Here is a 23,939-nt window from a genome sequence, read left to right as displayed (position 1 = left end):
TCGCTGGTCTCCTTCACCTCTCACACCATACCAGAAGTGTTTGGTCAAATCACACTTTACCAGCGCAAAGCCAAGCTGCACGCCGCAAACCAAGAATGACTTGCGCAGCTGCAGAACAGCTAGCATGCTGTGCAGCGTGACCACTCCGGACTGGGAGAGATAAGACCTCCCACACATGGGAGGATCAGTTTGGAGTTCAACAGACAGATGAATTCCAATACACACATCCAGGCCACTTCAGCGTAGGGTGCCCCAGTCCATTCTCAGCCGCACCACAATACGGTAGCAAGGTTGCCGGCTAGTCTGGAACAGCATAACTGGTTATGAACCCTTCGTTGAGACCGTTTTTGGTGGGGTTATTGTTCCTTGATTCCAGGGTGGTGCCCCATTTTCATGATTTGATTATCAATTTTGATTAATTCAATTTTAATAATAATATCTATCAATAATCATTCATTTCTAATTACCACACATGCCCTACCATCAATCCAAACAACTGTGCCCTGTGTGAGGCTTATTTAGTGTCTAGGCCAATAATGGAAATTAGAGTGTATAGTAGGCTTGTAAGTTATATTGTTTGTGAGTTTGTGACGATTGAGCTTCGTTCTTGTAGAGAGAACCATCTGGCAGCTTTGAAGCTGAACTTGTCATTCAAAAGACTTTTCACTGTATCCATTTCTGCTCAAGGAGGTTTGTTTCTGCTTCCATTCACAACGTTACAGCTGCATCGCTTCCAGATTTCTCAAACTACGGACTGGCTGAGGGTCATAACCTGCATGTGTTAATTATGCGCCAACTTTTTTTACGTTCAAAACCTCAGTTCTGGCCTGATCCATCAGTTCCTTTACTACTTCTGATGTGAGTTTGGTTCATTGTCTTCTTAGAACACCAGACTGCACCCAAGACCCAATCTTCTGCTGATGATTGTAAGTTTTCCTGAAGAATTTGGAGATAATCCTCCTCCTTCATCATTCCATTTACTTTCTTCAGAGCAGCAGATCCACTGGCAGCAGGACCGCCCCACAGCAGAACTCTCCCAGCACCATGCTTGGGCCATGCTACAGAGAAATCTGATTCACACAAAATTCTACAAGGTTCCTGACCAAGGTGTTGTTGCTGAAGCGTGCACTCGTCTCTGGACATGCATAACAGATGAGTTGACTATGATGTCATGATGTTGGAATGACTAGTCAGGCATTTCTTTAACGTGAAAAACAATTTAAATAAATAAAGACGTTTCACGAGTCACAAATCTCATGCATTATTCTTTTTTAATCAACAAGTTAATTAACATGGGTCCATTAACGTTAAAGAAAATAAGAAAATCTGTAGGCTACTAACAGCCTACATTTGTAATGAGACTTTTACATATGACAAAGATTTTAGACAGTTTGAGCCCATACATTACAGGGTTGAAGAGTGGAGGACATGTAAGAAAGTATAAAGATAAAAATATTCTCAACATATTAGGAACACTGTTCATATTAAACCTGCTCTGTAATATTTCAAAACAAGCCCCAAAAGAGAAGTTGAGCAGAGAAGCGAGGTGAGGTGTGCAGGTACTGACGGCTTTCTGTCTCGTCTGTTTAGAACCAGAGAAACACACTTTAAGGATCCTCATGTACGTGTAAAAGATTACAATTAGAGGACCAAAGACTGAGATGGCAGTTACAATGAGTCCATAGATGTTACTGACTGTGGTGTCATAGCAGGCCAGTTTCACAACAGAGTGATAGTCACAGTAGACTTTTTTAATAATGTCCCCACACAGTTGTGAAGGAATAATTAAAGGCATTGTAAAAAAATTCAAAAGAAATATGAGCAACCATGTTAAAGCAATAAGGATGGCAACTTTGTTGTATGACATACGAGTGTTATATTGTAGAGGATAACAGATGGCAAGATATCTGTCATAAGACATGACGGTTAAGTTTAAAAGTTCTATAGTTCCATATGAATACACACAGAAAATCTGCAGGAAGCAAAGAGAAGCAGAAACAGTGTGAATGTCAGAGAGAATCTGAGTCAGAAGGAACGGAAACAACCCTGAACTACCATACAGTTCATTTACAAACAGACTGCACAGGAACATGTACATAGGTTCATGTAAGCTCCTGTTCATACAGATAACCACGATGAGCAGAAGGTTGGAACAAATGATTAAAATATATACAGACAAAATAATCATGAAATATAAGTATTTAAACAGCCCGGTGTCAAAGTAGGCACTAAGTGTGAAAAATGAAACCTGTGTTGAGTTCACCATGATCCTCCATCTGGTTCACAAGAACACAAAGTAATAATTTTGTTACATATTAAACTGGGAGTTATACTGTTTGTTTATATGTGCTTTACGTTTTAACTGCACTTTGTGCAAAACAAGCAGAAGTCAACGCAACAGCACAAAACAGATTCATCACAATCAATATCATTTTAGTAAACAACCCCAAAGGGAACATTTCCTCTCCAAAGTCTGTTCAATGCTGACTTCAAAATGACAAAACTATGTTTGAAAATGTGAATTTGAGCGTCCACCAGTTGTCCTGCTGCAGTCGTACTGACTCCCTCCAAACTGAGATGGAACTCTGCTTTAAAACTTTGGAACGCAGAGGAAACCTACAGCAGCAGTGTGACCTCATCATAAAAGACTGAGGTTACTGATACTCATGTTTAATTAACATCAGCAAAAAAACTAATGATGTAGAACGCCTGCTTTTATTATTAATATAAAGAAATGGGAATGGTTTACTCCTAAATTAAAAAAACAATTTTAATCAATATGTCCCCCCTCGATCATCTACACCCACTTGTCTTGTTAAGGTTTACATATATCATAGGCATTACACAGATGGGCAATTTTACAAACTCAGTCTCGTCTTTTAAGTCACTTTTGAAAACCCACATTTTGAAAGTTGCTTTAAGACATTTTACTTTGTCTTATGACATGTTCTTGTTTTATCAAAGTATATAATAATTCATACTAGAACACTCAATACTGACAAGGAACAGCACAGCTTTCTTCACTGAGTTTTTATTCTGTACTGCCCTCCTGAATTTCAAACTAGTATTTGGTCTGCAAGGTTTTTGGTTTTTTTTTCCTTCACCGGACATTAATTTAACAGCACATCAGTAGCTGATGCATATTGTATGCTTTTAAACTACATTGTTTGCCATTTTCTGGACCGCCAAGTCCTTTTTATTTGCTGTTAGTTTTACACTGTAAAACATTGTTTGTGTTTGCTTGTTCTTCTTTGTGCTTATCACAAGCTGATTTGAGCCGCTCCACTCTGCGGACCAAAAGTGTTAGCTTTGCCATCATGTGAGGATACAATAAGCCGCATTCCAGCGAAGGATCAGCCAAAGGTGATTAGAGTCTGAGTTTGTTCACCAGCAGCTAAGTGACAGGAAAGCGAGTATTGTGTCTTGTCTGTATTATGTGTATAGCTGTTTCTCCGTGACTCGTTGGAGACTTATGGCTAATGACCTTGCTATAACATTAGATGTGGCTGTCTCGTGGGAGCCATAGAGAGCGTGTGAGAGAACGGTGTTTCGTCATGGTTTGTTGAAGAGTCAAGCATGTTGAACATGATGTCATCTTCCAAGAGATGGCATCGGCCATCTTGGCTCTCTTTCCATGTCTCCCTGACACACACACACACACACACGCACACACACACACGCTTGTTTGTTATTTGTTGCTTGAATTTGTCTTAGTTTCTTGTTTCATAGTTTAACTGCTGTAGCTGAATGATGGATTTGTCTTCATTAAAGTATAATTGATTTGATTAATTTGCTAACATTAAATATTCTATCATCTTGTACAGAGCAGTTTTCTCTGATTATTTTACGCATATGTTTTGAGGTACTGGTTGTGATGGTCAGCGCTCAGATTAATTTCCTTCACTGTTCCTTTCATTCTAAATATTTCACAAATATTTACATTTAAAGTGAACACTTCTTTCAGATTGCTTTGGGTCCAGTTAACTGGTCTCTAATTCCAAGGTGGGCCCGTTTGAATTATATGATTATTGGTTTTGATTAAATCAATTCTAAAAAATGCTATCAGTAATTCTTCATTTCTAAAATTCACATCTGCCATACCATCAAGTTCAACAATGGTGCCATGTGTTAAGCCATCGTAAACCAGCTAAATGCAATACTGATGTGCAATAATTAAGAAAAATGGGGGTGAAATCTTTTATTTCTACAACCGTGGTGGAGGGGTTTGAGTACCCGAATGATCCTAGGAGCTATGGTGTCCGGGGCTTAATGCCCCTGGTAGGGTCTCCCAAGGCAAACTGGTCCTAGGTGAAGGGTCAGACTAAGAGCGTTTCCAATGCCCCTGATGACAAGTATAAAAACAAGGTTGTTCACATCGCCCGAAATGGTGTTAGCGGGGCCCCACCCTGGAGCCAGGCCTGGGGTTGGGGCTCACAGGCGAGCACCTGGTGTCCGGGTCTTAACTAGCAAGGCCAGGCTCAGCACGAAAGAGTGATGTAGGCCCACCCTCCAGTAGGTTCACCACCAGCAGGAGGGTGTCGGTGCCATTTGATTTGGGTGGCAGTCGTGGGCGGGGGCCCGAACAACCCAATCCCCGGACGGTGACTCTGGCCATGGGGACATGGAATGTCACCTCGTTGGGGGGTAAAGAGCCTGAGCTAGTGCAGGAGGTTGAGCGGCACCGGCTAGAGATATTCGGCCTCACCTCCATGCACAGTCTGGGCTCTGGAACCCAACTCCCTAAGAGAGGCTGGACTCTGTTCCACTCTGGAGTTGCCCGCGGTGAGAGGCGGCGAGCTGGTGTGGGCTTGCTTATAGCTCCCCAGCTCAGCCGCCATGTGTTGGAGTTTACCCCGGTGAACAAGAGGGTCGTTTCCCTGTGCCTTCGGGTAGGTGATAGGTTTCTCACTGTTGTTTCAGCTTACGGGCTGAACAGCAGTGCAGTGTACCGGGCCTTCTTGGAGGCCCTGGGAGGGGTACTCCAAGTACTCCAACTGGAGACTCCGTCATTCTACTGGGGGACTTCAACGCTCACGTGGGCAGTGACAGTGTTACCTGGAGGGGTGTGAATGGGAAACACAGCCTCTCTGATCTGAACCCGAGTGGTGTTTTGTCACTGAACTTCTGTGCTAGACACAGTTTGTCCATAACAGACACCATGTTCAAGCATGAGGGTGTCCATCAGTGCACCAGGACACCCTAGGCCGGAGTTCAATGATCGACTTTGTGGTCGTGTCATCTGACCTCCGGCCGTATGTCTTGGACACTCGGGTGAAGAGAGGGGCTGAGCTGTCAACTGATCACCACCTGGCGGTGAGTTGGATCCGCTGGCAGGGGAGGAAGCTGGACAGACTCGGCAGACCCAAATGTACTGTGAGTGTCTGCTGGGAACATCTGGCAGAACCCTCTGTCAGGGAGGTCTTCAACTCCCACCTCCAGGGAGAGTTTTGACCAGATCCCGAGGGAGGCTTGGGACATTGAGTCTGAATGGACCATGTTTTCCACTTCCATTGTTGACGCGGCTGTTCAGAGCTGTGGCAACAAGGTCTCCAGTGCCTGTCATGGCGGCAATCCCCGAACCTGGCGGTGGACAACGGGAGGAAGGAATGCTGTCAAGCTGAAGAAGGAGTCCCATCAAGCATGGATGGCTGGGGGGACTCCTGAGGCAGGTCTGGGAAAAGTTTGGGGAGGTCATGGAGGAGGACTACTGGTCGACCTCGAGGAAATTCTGGCAAACCATCCGGTGCCTCAGGAGGGGGAAGCAGCCTTCAACCAACATTGCTCACGGTGGAGGTGGGGAGCTGTTGACCCCAACTGGGGATATCGTTGGGCTGTGGAAGGAATAATTCAAGGATCTCCTCAATGCCACTGACACACCCTGTGGAAATTATGTGGGAGGTGCTCGGGGAGTACAGGGTCAGAGGCCCTCTGTTAAGGGCTGTACGGTCCCTCTATGACGAGAGCAGGAGCCTGGTTCACATTGCCAGCAGTAAGTCAGACCTGTTCCTGGTGGATGTTGGACTCCAGCAGGGCTGCCCTTCGTCACCAGTTCTGTTCATTATTTTTAAGGACAGGATTTCTAGGCGCAGTCAGGGGCTGGAGGGGGTCTGGTTCGGAAGCCACTGGATTCCATCTCTGCTTTTTGTTGACGATGTTGTCTGCAGCCGTAGAGATAGGGTGAGGAGCTCTGTCACCTGGGAGGAGCTCGGAGTAGCGCCGCTGCTCCTCCACGTCGAGAGGAGCCAGCTGAGGTGGCTCGGGCATCTATATCAGATGCCCCCTGGATGCCTTCCTCGGGAGGTGTTCCTGGCATGCCCCACTGGAAGGAGACCCCAAGGAAGACCCAGGACACGCTGGAGTGACTATGTCACTCGCCTGGACCGGGAACGCCTTAGGATCCTCCCGGATGAGCTAGAGGAAGTGTCCGGAGTGAGGGAAGTCTGGGCGTCCCTGCTCAGACAGCTGCCCCGGCGACCCGGCGACCCGGCCCCAGATAAGCAGAAGAAAATGGATGGATGGATGGATGTAAATTAAGTACTCATAACTCACCAAATATATTCAACTGTGGTTTGTACATTGCTGTAGTATAGTCGTGGTTGTCGCTTTGTTCGCCCCAATTACTTTAAATGCTAGTTCAATTCTCAGGTCACTAACACTATAACTTTGGCTGTCACTCCTCAAGAGTACTGAAGTTACGTCTTTAACATCCTAATAGCATAGGCTGCACAAGAGTAATAAGCATAAGACCTACTAACAGGTAAGATTGTAAGTTACAGGTAAAGCCTCTCACTCTCAGCAACATAACAGTCCCTCACATCAGTTTTTGAACCCACTAGTTATTGCGGCTACTTCAGTAAAATAAGTAGACAAGGACTTCCGGTTCTGGCATCTGTCATGGCGGCAGCATGTTAGTGGCGTAGGGACCGACCCGAACCCTTTTCCACCGCCTCACTCAATTTTACTGACTCGAGAACGACATAACATAGACATTCTGAGATATGATGAGTGGCCACGGTAAGAACTCGAGGGGAAATTCGTCCTCCGACGGAAGAACGAGAGACACGAGATCGAACTTTTTTCAACAGAGTAGACCAGTGGAGGCTAGCGCTAAAGCTAGCTGCGGAGCCGACGACGGGGAGAATGTAAGCGCTGCTATTCTCACGGAGCTCCAAATGTTTAGAAGGGAGAACAATGAGAAGCTAGAGACCATAACGTCGACAATGAACTCGCTGGAACAGTCACTTGGGAAGATGGGAGAGCGAATGACCGAGGCGGAAACCCGGATTGAACAGGTGGAGGAGGGCTCCGCCCGCTCCACTCGCTTACTCGGCTACCTGCTGCGCCGGGAGAGACAACTGGAGGAGAGATGTGAAGAGTTGGAGAACTACACTAGGAGGAACAACCTCCGAGTTTATGGTGTGGGAGAAGGCTGTGAAAGTGGAGACATGGTGCAGTGGACTGAGGCGTTTTTGAGAGAACTCCTGGGTATCCCGGCTAGTTCTCCCCTGCAACTAGAAAGAGCACACAGATCCCTCCAGCAGAGACCGGCCGATGCTAACGCCCCCCCAAGATCGCTGGTGGTGAGGTTCGTCAACCACCAACACAAGCAACAAGTGCTGGCTAAAGCATGGCAGATGAAGAACCTACAATATAAGGGCAAAAGGATTTACATGGATCACGACTACACACCGACGCTACAGAAAAAAAGACGCGAATACGCTGAGATCAAGAGACAACTCCGAGAGAAGAACATCCGGTTCCAAACTCCGTATCCAGCCAAGCTTCGAGTCCACCTGACGGACGGAGCTAAGACCTTCAGCTCTGCGTGGGAGGCGGCGGAGGGCTTGCTGTCCCTGGGGATCAGGGCGTCGGTCTCCGAGGACCAACAGCTGGAGAGAGATCTGGATCGTATCGGATGGCGAGCGGCGGCCTCGGGCGCCCCCCGCAGGGTTGGTGTGATGTCCCGGGGACTCATCCGGGATGTAGAGGCGTTGCAGAAAGATATGGTGAAAGCTGACTGAGGGGCGGTGAGTGAGAGGGGATGGACACAGTATTCAATCAGTTGTGATGAGTCGATTTTAAAAGTGGGGGGGGATTTTTTCTACTGTTATTGTTACCATTACTACATTTGGAGCCGCGGGTTATACACTTGTGATTGTTTAGAGAACCCTGGTCATATTATATAAGACAAATAAGTGAGAGAGTGGGGTGGTGGGGTTGGGGGGAGGGGGGTAGCAACATGTGGTCAGCTGCTTATGGTCAGAGTCAAAGAGGGCCCTTTGCTCTTGACAAAGGCTTTCCCTCAGAGCCAGACTCTCCTGGCTCTATCAAGGTCTTCGTTTGGACCTGGTGTTTGGAAGTCCTTAAATGTATATCTGTTTTGTTTCTTATTACTTATACTGTTTTTGGTGCATTTTGGTTCTTTGTTGTGGAGGAACGTTCTCTTGTCCTCATATGTTCAGGCCTGCGCAGGATCCATCATAAAGTTAACTTAACTATAGTGGTCTATGGGTACCAAACAAGAGCTTAAATTCCTTTCCTTGAATGTCAACGGTTTGGGGAACCCTGTCAAAAGAGCTAAAGTAATGGCTAAACTTAAAAAGGAAAGGACACATATTAATTTTCTACAAGAAACTCATTTATCGAAAGTGGAACATGAGAAACTGAAGAGATTTGGTTTCAAAAATATCTTCTATAGCTCACATGTCAATGCTCGGAAAAGAGGAGTAGCAATTTTGATGTCTAATGTAATAAAATTTGAGTGTCAAAAAGAAATCGCGGATAGGGAGGGAACATATATTATAGTAAAAGGAAAAATTGGTCAAACAATGATAACATTGGTAAACATATATGCCCCACCTGAGAGTAATAAGACATTTTTTAAGAATTTACTTGATATTATAACGGTGGAAGCTGAGGGCATATGTATTTGTGGGGGTGACCTTAATGTGTTGATGGATCCTGAATTGGATACAACAAGCCTCAATAGAAATAAATTATCAATTATAAATTTGGTCAAGACTTCATGGGAAGAAATGGGCTTTTTTGATGTGTGGAGGGACCTACACCCATTGCAGAGGGACTTTAGCCATTATTCAAAAACACATTCCATCTATTCCAGGATTGATTACTTCTTTGCACAGAAAGAACATAGGGATAAAATTCAGGACTGTAGGATGGGAGTGGCAGACGTGTCGGATCACAATGCAATTTACCTGAAGATCCACCTGGACTGTAGACGGAGGGACACAATATGGAGGTTAAATGAGGGTATCTTAAATAATAAGACAGTTGTTGAGCAAATTAGGACGGATATACGAGCATATATGGAAGAAAATGATAATGGGGAAACGGACCCAGCCATATTATGGGATGCCCTCAAAGCAGTTATAAGGGGCAGGTTGATAGCAATAACGAGCCACCTCAAAAGAGAGAGATTAAAACAGTACAAGACTCATGTTGCAGAGCTGAGAAGTTTGGAACAGACACATAAGGGGAGAGGAAAAGTTGATCAGAAAATCCAACAACAAATAAATGAAGGAACAAGATTAATAACTTGCTCCAACATGAAGTGGAAACAAAAATGAGATATCTCAAACAAAGTTACTATGAATCAGGCCCTAAATCAACGAAGTTGTTGGCAAGACGACTACGAAAACAACAGGCAGAAACTACAATTAATAAAATACATGACCCCAAAACAGATCTACCCAAATATGACCCTAAAGATATTGAAAATATTTTTATGGAATACTATAGGAAACTCTATACCCAATCTACAGTTTCAGATCAGAATGATGTCAAGTCTTTTCTTGACTCCCTAGACCTACCCTCCATAGGCACAACGCAAAATGATCAAATAACAGCAGAAATAACTGAAGATGAAATCTGTAAAGCAATAGGTAAATTGAAAACGAATAAGGCTCCGGGTAGTGATGGATTTCCATGTGTGTGGTATAAAAAGTTCGGTCAGGAATTAATACCATTGCTCCGTACTACATTTAATTGGATCATGACTAAAGGGACTGCCCCCCCCTCATGGTCAGAGGCTATTATTTCAGTCATCCCCAAACCGCTAAAAGATAGGGAATTCTGCCAAAATTATAGACCCATATCAGTATTAAACGTTGACTACAAAATATATACCTCAGTTATATCAAAGAGAATTCAAACATTTATGCCGGATTTGATAGATGAAGATCAGAGTGGGTTTGTTAGAAACAGACAAACACAGGATAATATTAGAAGGACATTGCATATTATACATAAAATACATAAAGACAATATACCAGCAGCTTTGATCAGCTTAGACGCTGAAAAAGCATTTGATCGAGTCGATTGGGAATTTTTATATCTTACGCTGGAAAAGTTCGGATTTAGTACCAATTCTATTCAGTGTATCAAGTCAATCTATAATAAGCCCACGGCTAGGGTCAAGGTCAATGGCTCTTTGTCAGAAAGATTTGCTTTGGGGAGAGGAACCAGACAGGGCTGCTGCCTAAGTCCCACGCTATTTGCTCTTTACATAGAGCCTTTAGCTCAAATGATTAGACAAGACATTTCAATACAAGGAATAGAAATTAATAAACAAAAGCATGTAATAAGCCTATTTGCTGATGATATCATGATTTATTTAAAAGAACCATTATATTCATTTACAAAGCTCACCCAGATCCTTGAAAAATTTAGTCTATACTCTGGTTATAAAGTAAATATACTCAAAACTCAAGTTCTGATGTTTAACTCCCCGCCCAATCAGGAATTACGGGAATGGAAAATTGATTGGGATGCAAAATCAATTAAATATTTAGGCATAAATATAACTAAAGACCTTAATCAGTTATATAAATATAACTATGACGATATAAACAGAAATATAAGGGAAGATATTGAGAGATGGAGCACCTATCCACTGGGACTAAATGATAGAGTTAATGTGATAAAAATGAATATTTTGCCACGTCTGTTATATGTGTTTCAATCTTTACCCGTGAATGTACCAAAACACCAATTTTCTAAATGGGATAAATGTATATCTAGGTTTTTATGGGAGGGTAAACGGCCCAGGGTGCGATACACAACATTACAAATTTCCAAAGATAAAGGAGGGCTGGCACTTCCGAATCTGAGGGAGTATTTTCATGCAGCACAACTGCGCCATCTAATCTTCTGGTGCAATGAGGGCTACGTAGCCAGGTGGAAGGACATTGAAGTTACGACACCAAAGAGTCCACTCCAGACGTATATTGGAGAGACGGAGATATCCACGTATGAACAAAATGAAAATGACACTAACCCCGTGGTATTATTTACGCTAGATGTATGGTATTCCACAGTTAAAAGGTTAAAAATAGGAAAAGAAATCGGGCTACTAAAATGGATCGCTTTTGATGACAGATTTATACCAGGTAAATATGATAGTAGCTTTAAACATTGGATGGGGAAGGGGATTACAGCAGTATGCACTGCCACTGAAAAGGGTGAAATGAAGAGCTTTCAGCAACTAAAAAACAAACATGATCTAACCAACCAAGACCTATTTAGGTATCTACAAGTGAGAGATTACTTTATTAAACAAATTAAAACCAATGAGGATGAAACCCACCCAATTGTCAAATTAATTGCACAAGCTTATAACAAGAATATTCAGAAACCAGTGTCAGTTTTGTACCATTGTTTGATGACTTCCAAAAGGGACTCAACATTATATTTGAAATCCAAATGGGAAAGGGAGTTGGGCGAAGGAATCCCGGAGGGGATGTGGTACGAAATGGTGAAAACACACCAGACTACATCACAATTATTGATTTGGAGAGAATTTAACTGGAAGAACCTGATTCGCTATTTTATAACACCTAATATTAAGAGTAAACAGATGAAGGTTCAACAGCCATGTTGGAGACTATGTAACCATGTAAACTCTGATCATACGCATGTTTTCTGGAAATGTACAAATATACAGCCCTTTTGGAGGAATGTTTATTCTGTTCTCTGTGAGGTTCTGGGATATAAGATCCCCAATTCTTGTCTTGTTTTATATCTTGGACACTTGGAAGGACTCGTGCATAAGGAAGATCAGTATCTGGTCAAGATTCTTCTGGCAGCAGGGAAAAAGGCCATTACTAAGAACTGGCTGAGGACTGACACTCCAAATGACAAACAATGGATGTTAATAATTGACGGTATACTTGAGATGGAACGCTTAACATATAAGTTGAGATTGAAGGAACATTTATTTTTGAGAGACTGGGGTAAATGGTTGACATACAGAGGGAAACATAATCAGTGAGGTAACCTGAACGGCGCAGGCTTTGTTCTATATTTCTTAATTGTTTACTGTTTGTTTTGTGTTTTTTTTGTATGTTTTTGTTTTCATATTGTATGTACCTTAAATTGGATCCGAGTGAAATGATCCTACTGTCTGTCATTTATGAAAATATAATAAAAAAAGATTGGAAAAAAAAAAAAAAAATAAGTAGACAAAACCCCAGTGTGACAGGAGCCGGAGCTCGGAGTCAGACGATGCAGCCCTGCAGGATGCGATCGCTGGTCTCCTTCACCTCTCACACCATACCAGAAGTGTTTGGTCAAATCACACTTTACCAGCGCAAAGCCAAGCTGCACGCCGCAAACCAAGAATGACTTGCGCAGCTGCAGAACAGCTAGCATGCTGTGCAGCGTGACCACTCCGGACTGGGAGAGATAAGACCTCCCACACATGGGAGGATCAGTTTGGAGTTCAACAGACAGATGAATTCCAATACACACATCCAGGCCACTTCAGCGTAGGGTGCCCCAGTCCATTCTCAGCCGCACCACAATACGGTAGCAAGGTTGCCGGCTAGTCTGGAACAGCATAACTGGTTATGAACCCTTCGTTGAGACCGTTTTTGGTGGGGTTATTGTTCCTTGATTCCAGGGTGGTGCCCCATTTTCATGATTTGATTATCAATTTTGATTAATTCAATTTTAATAATAATATCTATCAATAATCATTCATTTCTAATTACCACACATGCCCTACCATCAATCCAAACAACTGTGCCCTGTGTGAGGCTTATATAGTGTCTACGCCAATAATGGAAATTAGAGTGTATAGTAGGCTTGTAAGTTATATTGTTTGTGAGTTTGTGACGATTGAGCTTCGTTCTTGTAGAGAGAACCATCTGGCAGCTTTGAAGCTGAACTTGTCATTCAAAAGACTTTTCACTGTATCCATTTCTGCTCAAGGAGGTTTGTTTCTGCTTCCATTCACAACGTTACAGCTGCATCGCTTCCAGATTTCTCAAACTACGGGCTGGCTGAGGGTCATAACCTGCATGTGTTAATTATGCGTCAACTTTTTTTACGTTCAAAACCTCAGTTCTGGCCTGATCCATCAGTTCCTTTACTACTTCTGGTGTGAGTTTGGTTCATTGTCTTCTTAGAACACCAGACTGCACCCAAGACCCAATCTTCACTTATATTCATGTATATTTTTGATCCAGCAGATTTGGTCTCATTTTCAGAGGACCTATAATAAATTAAAATACTAAACCAAACTTCATGAATGTTTTTGTGACAAGGTAGTTTGTGTTGCACTCATTGATCACAGAAACATGAAAGCTGTAGTAATCAACTGAAGACTCTTTAATGATTTGATGGAAACTTTTGACCACAACTGTGTATAACATAAAGGTTATGAAAGGAGGCACAGCAGATCCAGGTTCCTGATCTACACTCATCTCTGGCTATGCACACCAGATGAGTTGGCTAAGATATCATCATGTTAGAATGACCAGTCAGACATTTCTTTGATGTGAAAAACAATTTAAATGAAACGACTTTTCACAAGTCACAAATCTCAATTTTTTTTTTTTTTTTTAATTATAACACAATACATGGTTAAAATAATACAAGGGTCCATTAACGGTGAAGAAAATAGGAAAATCTGTAGGCTACTAACAGCCTACATTTGTAATGAGACTTTTACATATGACAAAGATTTTAGACAGTTTGAGCCCATACATTACAGGGTTGAAGAGTGGAGGACATGTAAGAAAGTATAAAGATAAAAATATTCTCAACATATTAGGAACACTGTTCATATTAAACCTGCTCTGTAATATTTCAAAACAAGCCCCAAAAGAGAAGTTGAGCAGAGAAGCGAGGTGAGGTGTGCAGGTACTGACGGCTTTCTGTCTCGTCTGTTTAGAACCAGAGAAACACACTTTAAGGATCCTCATGTACGTGTAGAGAATTAAACTTAGAGGACCAAAGACAGAGATGGCACTAGCAGTGAGTCCATAGATGTTACTGACTGTGGTGTCATAGCAGGCCAGTTTCACAACAGAGTGATAGTCACAGTAGACTTTTTTAATAATGTCCCCACACAGTTGTGAAGGAATAATTAAAGGCATTGTAAAAAAATGCAAAAGAAATATGAGCAACCATGTTAAAGCAATAAGGATGGCAACTTTGTTGCATGACATACGAGTGTTATATTGTAGAGGATAACAGATGGCAAGATATCTGTCATAAGACATGACGGTTAAAGTCAAATACTCTATGTTGCCATAAGTGTACACACAGAAAATCTGCAGGAAGCAAAATAAAGCAGAAACAGTGTGAATGTCAGAAAGAATCTGAGTCAGAAGGAACGGAAACAACCCTGAACTACCATACAGTTCATTTACAAACAGACTGCACAGGAACATGTACATAGGTTCATGTAAGCTCCTGTTCATACAGATAACCACGATGAGCAGAAGGTTGGAACAAATGATTAAAATATATAGAGACAAAATAATCATGAAATATAAGTATTTAAACAGCCCGGTGTCAAAGTAGGCACTAAGTGTGAAAAATGAAACCTGTGTTGAGTTCACCATGATCCTCCATCTGGTTCACAAGAACACAAAGTAATAATTTTGTTACATATTAAACTGGGAGTTATACTGTTTGTTTATATGTGCTTTACGTTTTAGCTGCACTTTGTGCAAAACAAGCAGAAGTCAACGCAACAGCACAAAACAGATTCATCACAATCAATATCTTTTTAGTAAACAACCCCAAAAGGAACATTTCCTCTCCAAAGTCTGTTCAATGCTGACTACAAAATGACAAAACTAAATTTGAAACCTTGCGTGAATTTGAGCGTCCACCAGTTGTCCTGCTGCAGTCGTACTCCCTCCAAACTGAGCTGAAACTCTGCTTTAAAACTTTGGAACGCAGAGGAAACCAGAGGAAAGCAGCAGTGTGACCTCATCATAAAAGACTGAGGTTACTGATACTCATGTTTAATTAACATCAGCAAAAAAGTAATGTAGAACACCTGCTTATATTTTTAATATATAGAAATGCTTCCGTGAAAAGCAAACAGAGAGGTCTTCAGCCTTGATTTAAAGAGGTGAGAGTTGGAGCAGACCTGAAGTTTTCTGGGAGTTCTAGTGTGTTATCATAATAACCAAATCCAGCTCATCGCAGGACCCTTACAGATGGCAGTGGCCGCCACACAAGGTGCCAACAGGACATCAGGAGCAGCTTTGGGGCTCAGTATCTTGCTCAAGGATACTTCGACATGTAGCTCTTCATTTACATCTACATTTTCTCCAAAGCAAGTAACAATCATTCACTTGACTGGCAAGCGATTCAAACAGGTATTGCATCACCGACAGTCAATACCTATATCTTTGGACAGGTAAGGTGACCTGTATAGGTTCAAATTTGCCTCAGATGGCCTCAGAAACCATCAACCTGATAGGCTCGCACATCCCTGGACTCAACAGTGGACAGTATCCACTAGCAATACCTTAGAGTCAGTCAGTTATCAGGTATTCGCATTAGACATGGTATTGCCATCAGACACTAATGTCTAATACTAATACCTTTGTTATAACACAGACAGGTAATGCCGGTGTTCAACGGTTGTCCACTTAAAATGACATCAATCCCTCAAATGTACAGGCCTGTCTAGGGTCTTATGCTATCTTGTTAAATGTTTGGCCGATCCATTCATATGTGGATTCTTGGTCCTCGGAGAATGAAAATTCACATTTCTCCATTTCACTTCAAGCTTGACAAACAGTAAGCTATGCCTGAGAATGAATGGCCCAAAAGTCCAGCTTGCTAAAGTCAATAATTTTGGAAATTCCACCCTGAAATGTCAATCTTAATATGTTAGCGGTAGAGTCACGTCAAGTCAGTTTTATTTATTTAGCACCACTTAAACAAGTTTTAATTTCATTATCACAGCAGGTGATCTCTGCTTCCTTCTGCCGTAAGTGGAGTTGGTTGCATGTTGGTAAAGTGCCCCTGACAGAAAACAGCTGTGGGGAGGACATGGAAGCAGATGTAAATTGCATTAATTATTTTAAATCTTTGAATTAATTAATGGATTTGTTTTCTCTTTTATGAGATATGATAATACTTTAATTTCCCCTTCCTTTCAATACCCACTTATTTGCGATTCATTGCAGACTCCATGTGAGAGAACCTGCTCCCTCGATAGATGAAATTCATCATTGTTTCAGATGATTATATTCTAATAAAAACAAAATTATGAATATTTGATTTCTTCCAATACAGTTTCCTACACCCAAAACACTGGACCTTTGGGTCTGCTGCTGTGGGCGTCCACTAACTGACAAAGTTTAAAAGGAGCAGAAGCAGAGTCAGCTCAGTCAGAAGGGAGTCTGAGTATCAATGTGTTTATATTTTTGGTCCTAGTCATGTCATAAATGCGAGAGTGGTGAGTGAGATGTTTGCATAAATGATTTTTATACTAGACTGTTCGTGTTAATGCACAAAATTTAAACTTGTTGCAATCAATTCTTCCGATGCATAGTTACTACGTTTTGAACCGAAAGCATGATCATGATAAACTCTACACAGGTTTCATATTTCACACTTGGTGCTTATGTTAATACCAACTTGTTTAAACATTTATCTTTCATAATCATAATGTTTTTTTATATCATAATCATTTGTTCCAACCTTCTGCTCATCGTGGTTATCTGTATGAACAGGAGCTTACATGAACCTATGTACATGTTCCTGTGCAGTCTGTTTGTAAATGAACTGTATGGTAGTTCAGGGTTGTTTCCGTTCCTTCTGACTCAGATTCTCTCTGACATCCACACTGTTCCTGCTTCTCTTTGTTACCTGCAGGTTTTCTGTGTGTATTCTTATGGAAGTGTAGAATTTACTAATTTAGCCATCATGTCTTATGACAGATATCTTGCTATCTGTTGTCCTCTACAGTATAACACACATATGACATCTGGTAAAATTGCAGTGCTTATTGCAGTAACATGGCTGCCTGCTGTTTTTGCTGTGTCTGTGACGACATCTTTGAGTGCCTCTTTACAGCTGTGTGGGAACATCATTAATAAAGTATACTGTGACAACTACTCCATCATTAAACTGGCTTGCTTTGATACCAGAATAAATAATGTCTATGAACTCACTGCTGCTTCTCTCACAGTCTGTATTCCACTATCTGTGATATTTTATACCTATGTGGAGATCCTTAAAGTTTGTTTCTCTGGCTCTAAACAGACAAGACAGAAAGTTGTCAGTACCTGCACACCTCACCTCGCTTCCCTCCTGAACTATTCTTTTGGGGTTTCTTTTGAAATACTACAGAGCAGGTTTGATATGAACAGTTTGCCAAATGTGTTCCGAATATTTTTGTCACTGTATTTTCTTACATGCCAGCCGCTCTTCAACCCTTTAATGTATGGACTCAACATGTCCAAAATTCGCCACATATGTAAAAATCTGCTTCTGAAATCTGTTGGGAAGAGTAGATCATCCAACAAATCTGTTCAGCTCCACTAACAGGTGCAAACACTTGGCTCACTACCATCAAAGGTAATGATTTAGTTACTGTATCAAAATGTATCAAATTCATCAAGAAACTTTTACATTTTGTCTTTTTAATTTTGTTTTATTTTCACATGGGCATGTTTTAGTCTACGAAATATAGCAACATTTCAATTGAACAGTTGACTTCCAAAAGTATTTTTTTTTTACCATCATTATTGTCAGTACAGCAATGATGCTGCTGCTATAAATATGACGTTGGAAGTCCTAAAGTTTAGTGCTTAAGAAATAAAGTTTATGTACTTTGACTCATTCTGTTGCTTTACTTGGGATTTCATATCATGGCTATATAAATGTTACTGTACTGCCTACCTTTAACCAATTACTTGTAACTTCCAGGACTTTGAAAAGTAAGACTTTACGCCACAGACACATTCGGGTTCAATCAATTTTGTCATTGAGGCTTTTATTAGAGTTGAACTATATTGAAAAAATTGACATTGCAAAATATCTATTATCTGGGATCGGAAGGACAGATTAATGGGCTGTGTAATATTGCTGATTTATATGCAGAAGGTGTGTTTATGTCATATGCAGACATGATGAGGAAATACAACATTAGAGGAAAAGAACATTGAGCAGACATTGAGCACTGAGCAGAAATCTCTGGCATCTGCTGTCAGCTGAACTCACTCCACTGAGACAGCTGTCAGTCCTTGTTCTCTTCGACTTATCTTCTGCATTTAACACAGTCAACCATCAAATCCTCCTCTCCACTCTGACTGAACACTGCTGACTCAGCTCTAACCTGGTTCACATCATACCTGACAAATCGCACCTTTCAGGTCACATGGAACGGCTCCTTGTCTTTTCCACAGCTTTTCCTGTGTCCGTATTAAGGTCAATGGTGATTTATTTGAGGCCTTTAATCTGAGATGTGGGTGCAGACAGGGTTGCACAATCTCGCCACTCCTCTTGGATTTATTTATAAAAACACTGGGTCAACTAATAAGACAAAATCAGAATATTAAGAGTGTTGTATTGTCAGGATTTGAACGTAAGGTAGCAATGTTCGCTGATGATGTGCTGGTTTGCCTGGGGGAGCCAGAGAGGTCGTTCGAGGAATTGACGTCTACTTTAATTGACTTCGGGAAGTTATCTGGCTAGCTTGGTTGGTAGCGCAGGCGTTCCGTGTACCGAGGCTTCTTGTGGCAGACCTGGGTTCGACTCCAGCCCTGGGTCCCTTTGCTGCATGTCACTCTCCCTCTCTCTCATACCCATTCCTGTCACCTCTTCAGCTGAGCTATCCAATAAGGCCATAAAAAGACCGAAAAAATACTTTAAAAAACAAATGTTGTAGCACCTGCGACTCTCCGTAATAAATTTAATGTAAAATGGGATAAGGAGAATGTTAAATATTTGCGGATACATCTGACTCGTGACCTCTACATCTGACCCGCTCTTACGGGCGAACTATGACCTAATATCCTCGAGTATAAAAGCTGATTTACATAGATGGAATCTGATCCCCTTCTTGAGCCTTAGTTCTAGGATAATTGCAATTAAGATGAACATCCTCCCCTGACTTCTTTACCTCTTTAGAAACTTGCCTATAGAGGTGAATGAAAATCAATTCAAGGAGTGGGACAAATGGATCTCCAGATTTATCTGGCAGGGTCAGAAACCAAGGATTAAATATGCCACCCTCCAACATGCCAAAGGAAAAGGAGGGCTGGGTCTCCCTTGTCTTAGGAACTATTATTATGCTACACAAATAGCTCCGCTTTTATACTGGTGTAAGGAAGCATACTAGCATACTGCTAGATGCAAGGAGTTGGAAGCCAATTTGTTTAGTCAGTTCCCCATCCAAGCTGTAATAGCAGATAAGAGTCTAATGTGTCACGTGGAAAAGCTGGGGAACCCCTGGTTGACCCACACACTCCAAGTCTGGCAGAAGGTCATTAACACTTGTGAGATACACAGAATGTTGAGAATTTTCAGATGGTTTGGTTTATCTAATCTAATCTAGATAATGATGATGATGACACTGGCTCTCCTGCTATCTGACACTGCCTTAGTTACATTGACGGCCTGACACCTAACACTGCAAACCCACACAGCATTACAAGTTATCAAGTTGCAGAGAAAATCTGTTAGCTTCAAGGACTGCTTTTGCCTTGGTGTCTGGCCACATCATTTTTGTTATCAAAGAACATAAAACGGGTTAATGTCTACAACAAATACAAGAAATCAGTCACTGAACATGTCCCACTGACCCTGAGCACTTGACATATTGTCATTGTTTATCAAATTCACTGCTGGAACTCTATTTTATGTTGCCAGGTGGAAGGAACAAAGTTCACAATAAAGCCACTAGATGGCATTATGCCCCAGACTGTGAGGTGAAGAACTGAGTCTGTTGTGAGAGACTCACCTGTTTCCCAGAAGGTCGTTTAATGTTTTTCGAGTGGGTAAATATGTTTAAAATGTTATTTTCTGGACAAAAACGGTTGACAGCTAAACATTTTTGAGATTGTATAAAAGTATAACATGAAATGTTTACCGCAGATAGCGACAGAGTTCCGTTGTTTACAGAAATGATGTTTACTTTCATTGTGAACTGCTGGTTGATGGCCTGTGGTTACAGAGATTAACTCTTTTAACTATATTGATGTACTGTATAGTTTAATTTGGTATTAATGTCTCATATTCTGTTGAAATTAACTGTATGTGGATTTTGTTGGTTTTCTTTAATTCTGTTTAACAGAAGGGCTACCTCTACAGTTGTTCATGTATTCTGTGATGAGGTATACTCTCAGTTATGAACTAAGCTGAGTTACTGCCTTCGGTACAACTTTAGTCAGCTAAGGATTCAAGTTACATGAAAGGTCAATGCATTTCAGTGAGAGATAGTGTTAAACAAGACTGGTGAATTCGTTCGAGGCTTGGAGACAAAGGTACTGATCGAAGTGAGACTCTTTATGCCTGAAGTTGACATGTTTTGTTTGTGTATAAAAATGTGTTAAATCTAAACCCAATTGAACACTCTAAGATAATTTATTACTACTCACCCTTCTTAAGTATTGAGAGAAATAACGATCCCATGAAATAGTCTTGTGCACTCTTATTCTACTTTCACCAGGCTACATTTAGTTCATCACATCCAACAGTAATCAGTGACAATATGATTATTGCAATTTTCTCCACTCTATTACAATATTTGGTTTACATTTTTAAAACAAGATATTATTGATCATTAAATGACACTTTAGTTGTTATACCTATAAATTATCTCTGCAGTCAGTCACCATTTTAGAACAGAACAGCTGGATACATGCTTTCCTTATTGTTGACATTTGCAACCCATACATGACAGGATTCAAAAGTGGCTGTATGATGAGAAAGTACAGAGACAGAATGATTCGCAGCTCACTGGGAACAGCACTCGCATCAAATCTACTCTGCAGTATTTCAAAGCAGCAACCAAAAGAAAAGTTTAAGAGGGAAGCGAGGTGAGGTGTGCAGGTACTGACAGCTTTTTGTCTCGTCTGTTTGGAACCAGAAAAGCAAACATGAAAAATTTTCATGTAAGAAAAAAGAATTGGAAGCAGAGGGACTAAGATGGTGAGAATAACACCAAAAATTCCATAAATGTTATTGACTTCGATGTCAGAACATGCCAACTTTACAATAAGATAGTTGTGACAGTACAAACTGTTTATAATGTTTCCACAGAGAGGTAAACGGATGTTTAAGGATAAAGTAATCAAGAATTTCACAAAAGAGTACAACCATATTGAAGCAATAAATATTACCACCTTGTTCAACGTCATACGTGTGTGATACTGTAGAGGACAACAGATAGCAAGATATCTGTCGTAAGACATGACGGCTAAATTGCAAAACTCTACATGTGCATATGTATACAAACAGAAAACCTGCAGGAAACAAAATGAAGCAGGAACAGTGTGAATGTCAGAGAGAATCTGAGTCAGAAGGAACGGAAACAACCCTGAACTACCATACAGTTCATTTACAAACAGACTGCACAGGAACATGTACATAGGTTCATGTAAGCTCCTGTTCATACAGATAACCACGATGAGCAGAAGGTTGACAAACACAATAACAATGTAAAGTAAAGCTGTTAATGTAAAATATAAGTATCTCACAGTTCCTACATGTATGTATGCACTGAGAATGAAGTAAGATAAAGTTGAATTTACTATCATTCTGGTTTTCGATAACAACACAGTAGGCACATTTGTAAAGAGTTTTGCTCGTAGACTTTTTAAATCAAGATGAATTATTTATTTTAATTATAGGCATTGCTCTGAATAACACAGGCGCTGTCTCCGTATCTGCTGAGCTTTACACCGACAACACTGCTTCACTGGCCTTTAAACATGATCAAGTATAACAAAAACAATTACAAAAAGCACAAACTCACAATTTGCTCCCCACAGTCAGTGAATTATAGATATCAGTATTAAACTTGAAACATTCACTTTACACACAGCTCAACATTTTTCACCGACAGTTGCAACTGCTACAGTAACTACAGAGAAGCTGCATCATTATCAGCTGCTTTATACCTCTGCATGACATCAGGTTAGCAACAAAGAAGTCCCACCTCACTTCTGACATGTCCAACAGCAAATACTACAGGCAACTGTTGCAGAGAACTGGAGCTCTTTCTGAAAAATGTCAGTCAAATCAGTCAAGCAATATCTGATTAATCAACGGGTAGCTGTGGATTAATTATGACCAACATTCCTAAATATGACTGAAGATTTGACATTTTCTCTGTACGCTGTTGTAGGAACGGAAAGACAAAAGACAGGAGGTGGACATATATGTTTATTTATAACCTGCCTTTTATCTATAACCAATCTAGATGTTATTATTAGTGAGATTGAATAATAACTCAATTTGGCTATTTCTTGTGCCTCTTAAAACAAATCTGATTAACAAATCCTGTGTTTGTTTTCTTAAAATCAAACTAAAAGATAACCTTCATTCTAAACCATTGGACATCTTAGCTATTGCTCTTTTCTTTAGCAAATATAGGATAGACGGATGAAACTGTTTTTGTTTTTTGTTTGTTTTTTTAACACTTTCACATATTTAAATGTGGCCCTTTTACCTATTCTTCTTTTAGCCAGTGGCTGAGGCAAACTAACTGGTTAACATTTTCTGAATGTAAAGCTGATCGTACCCATAGAATCTGTTGTTTTAATCAGTACTGTAACTCTTCACGGTGGCTTGTAGAACACAACAACAGTCGCAAATTTCAGAACTTCTTTGCAGCCAATGTAATCGACAATATTAATCAGTCTACAGTCCTTGGCAATCCATTGCAACCATGTCAGTCCAGTTGTCAGAGGTAGACTTGCTTAATGCCCTGTCTTCTGTAAGGGTGGTTTGCCGCAAGCCAGGTGTACACCTGAAAAATACATGACTGGCGTTGAGGTGATACTTTAAGCATGAGGTGCTTCAGTGAAACATAAACTCCTTTCTGCAGTGTGTGCAAATCACTACGTGTTTTTTGACTGTTCCATCTTTGTTTCTCTTACACTCACACTTTCCATCTGAGGGCCAAGAGGTTGTTCGGATTCTGCCATCTCGTTCAGGTCACAATCAGCCACAACTATAGAGCGAGGACGAGTGGATGGATTGGGATGAATTATGGGATATACGGGGTGGGTCATTCTGTGCATGCGTTAATGTGCAGAACAAAATTATCATGTTGATTGGAGGGTGGCACAGACTTCCGTGTCATAGCCAACTTTACCCCGACTGCTTAAAGTTACCAGGGTGAAATCCTCAGAGTGATTGTTAGACCTTACACTGGTGCAGTGGGACCTGGGTTCCTCCTGGTGCAGGACAATGCCCGGCCTCATGTGGCCAGAGTGGGTCGGCAATTTCCTGGATTACAAAGGCCTTGATGTCATTGACTGGCCCTCTCATTCCCCTGACTTTATCCCAATTGAGCAGCTATGGGACATTATGCAAGCATGCCAAGATGTCACTACTGACATACACTCTACTAAGTCACATTATGAGTTGCCATGATAGAATTCACACAAGTTGGATCAGTCTAAGATTCAGTTTTTTACTTTGATCCTCGGTGT

General features: G+C 41.2%; 4 protein-coding genes and 1 pseudogene across 15 annotated transcripts in view; 1 reads left to right on the top strand and 4 right to left on the bottom strand.

The window, feature by feature from the left end:
• The window catches only part of LOC119033671 (olfactory receptor 52K1-like), a 126,517-nt gene that overhangs the window by 90,972 nt on the left and 11,606 nt on the right, over window positions 1-23,939 (bottom strand). The window lies entirely within an intron of this gene.
• Window positions 1,337-4,038, bottom strand: LOC119007631 (olfactory receptor 11A1-like). Its single transcript, XM_037077423.1, has one exon. It carries the CDS (start codon window positions 2,264-2,266, stop codon window positions 1,337-1,339), a length of 930 nt encoding a protein of 309 aa, XP_036933318.1. The 5' UTR covers window positions 2,267-4,038.
• Window positions 13,941-15,107, bottom strand: LOC119007612 (olfactory receptor 11A1-like). The gene has a single exon (XM_037077405.1). It carries the CDS (start codon window positions 14,868-14,870, stop codon window positions 13,941-13,943), a length of 930 nt encoding a protein of 309 aa, XP_036933300.1. The 5' UTR covers window positions 14,871-15,107.
• Window positions 16,942-17,756, top strand: LOC119007607 (annotated as a pseudogene).
• On the bottom strand, window positions 21,087-22,460 carry LOC119007598 (olfactory receptor 10A6-like). The gene has a single exon (XM_037077385.1). The coding sequence runs from the start codon at window positions 22,035-22,037 to the stop codon at window positions 21,087-21,089; it is 951 nt and encodes a 316-aa protein (XP_036933280.1). The 5' UTR covers window positions 22,038-22,460.

The sequence above is a fragment of the Acanthopagrus latus genome, chromosome 2, assembly GCF_904848185.1.
Source record: "Acanthopagrus latus isolate v.2019 chromosome 2, fAcaLat1.1, whole genome shotgun sequence".
Classification (NCBI taxonomy): Eukaryota; Metazoa; Chordata; class Actinopteri; order Spariformes; family Sparidae; genus Acanthopagrus; species Acanthopagrus latus.
The sequence above is the reverse complement of the archived record's forward strand: the minus strand, read 5'-3'. Positions and strand labels throughout refer to the sequence as shown.

Bases quoted from the DNA above. Each gene is read 5' to 3' on its own strand.
- LOC119007631 (XM_037077423.1), bottom strand. From the start codon at position 2,266: ATGGTGAACTCAACACAGGTTTCATTTTTCACACTTAGTGCCTACTTT.
- LOC119007612 (XM_037077405.1), bottom strand. From the start codon at position 14,870: ATGGTGAACTCAACACAGGTTTCATTTTTCACACTTAGTGCCTACTTT.
- LOC119007598 (XM_037077385.1), bottom strand. From the start codon at position 22,037: ATGATAGTAAATTCAACTTTATCTTACTTCATTCTCAGTGCATACATA.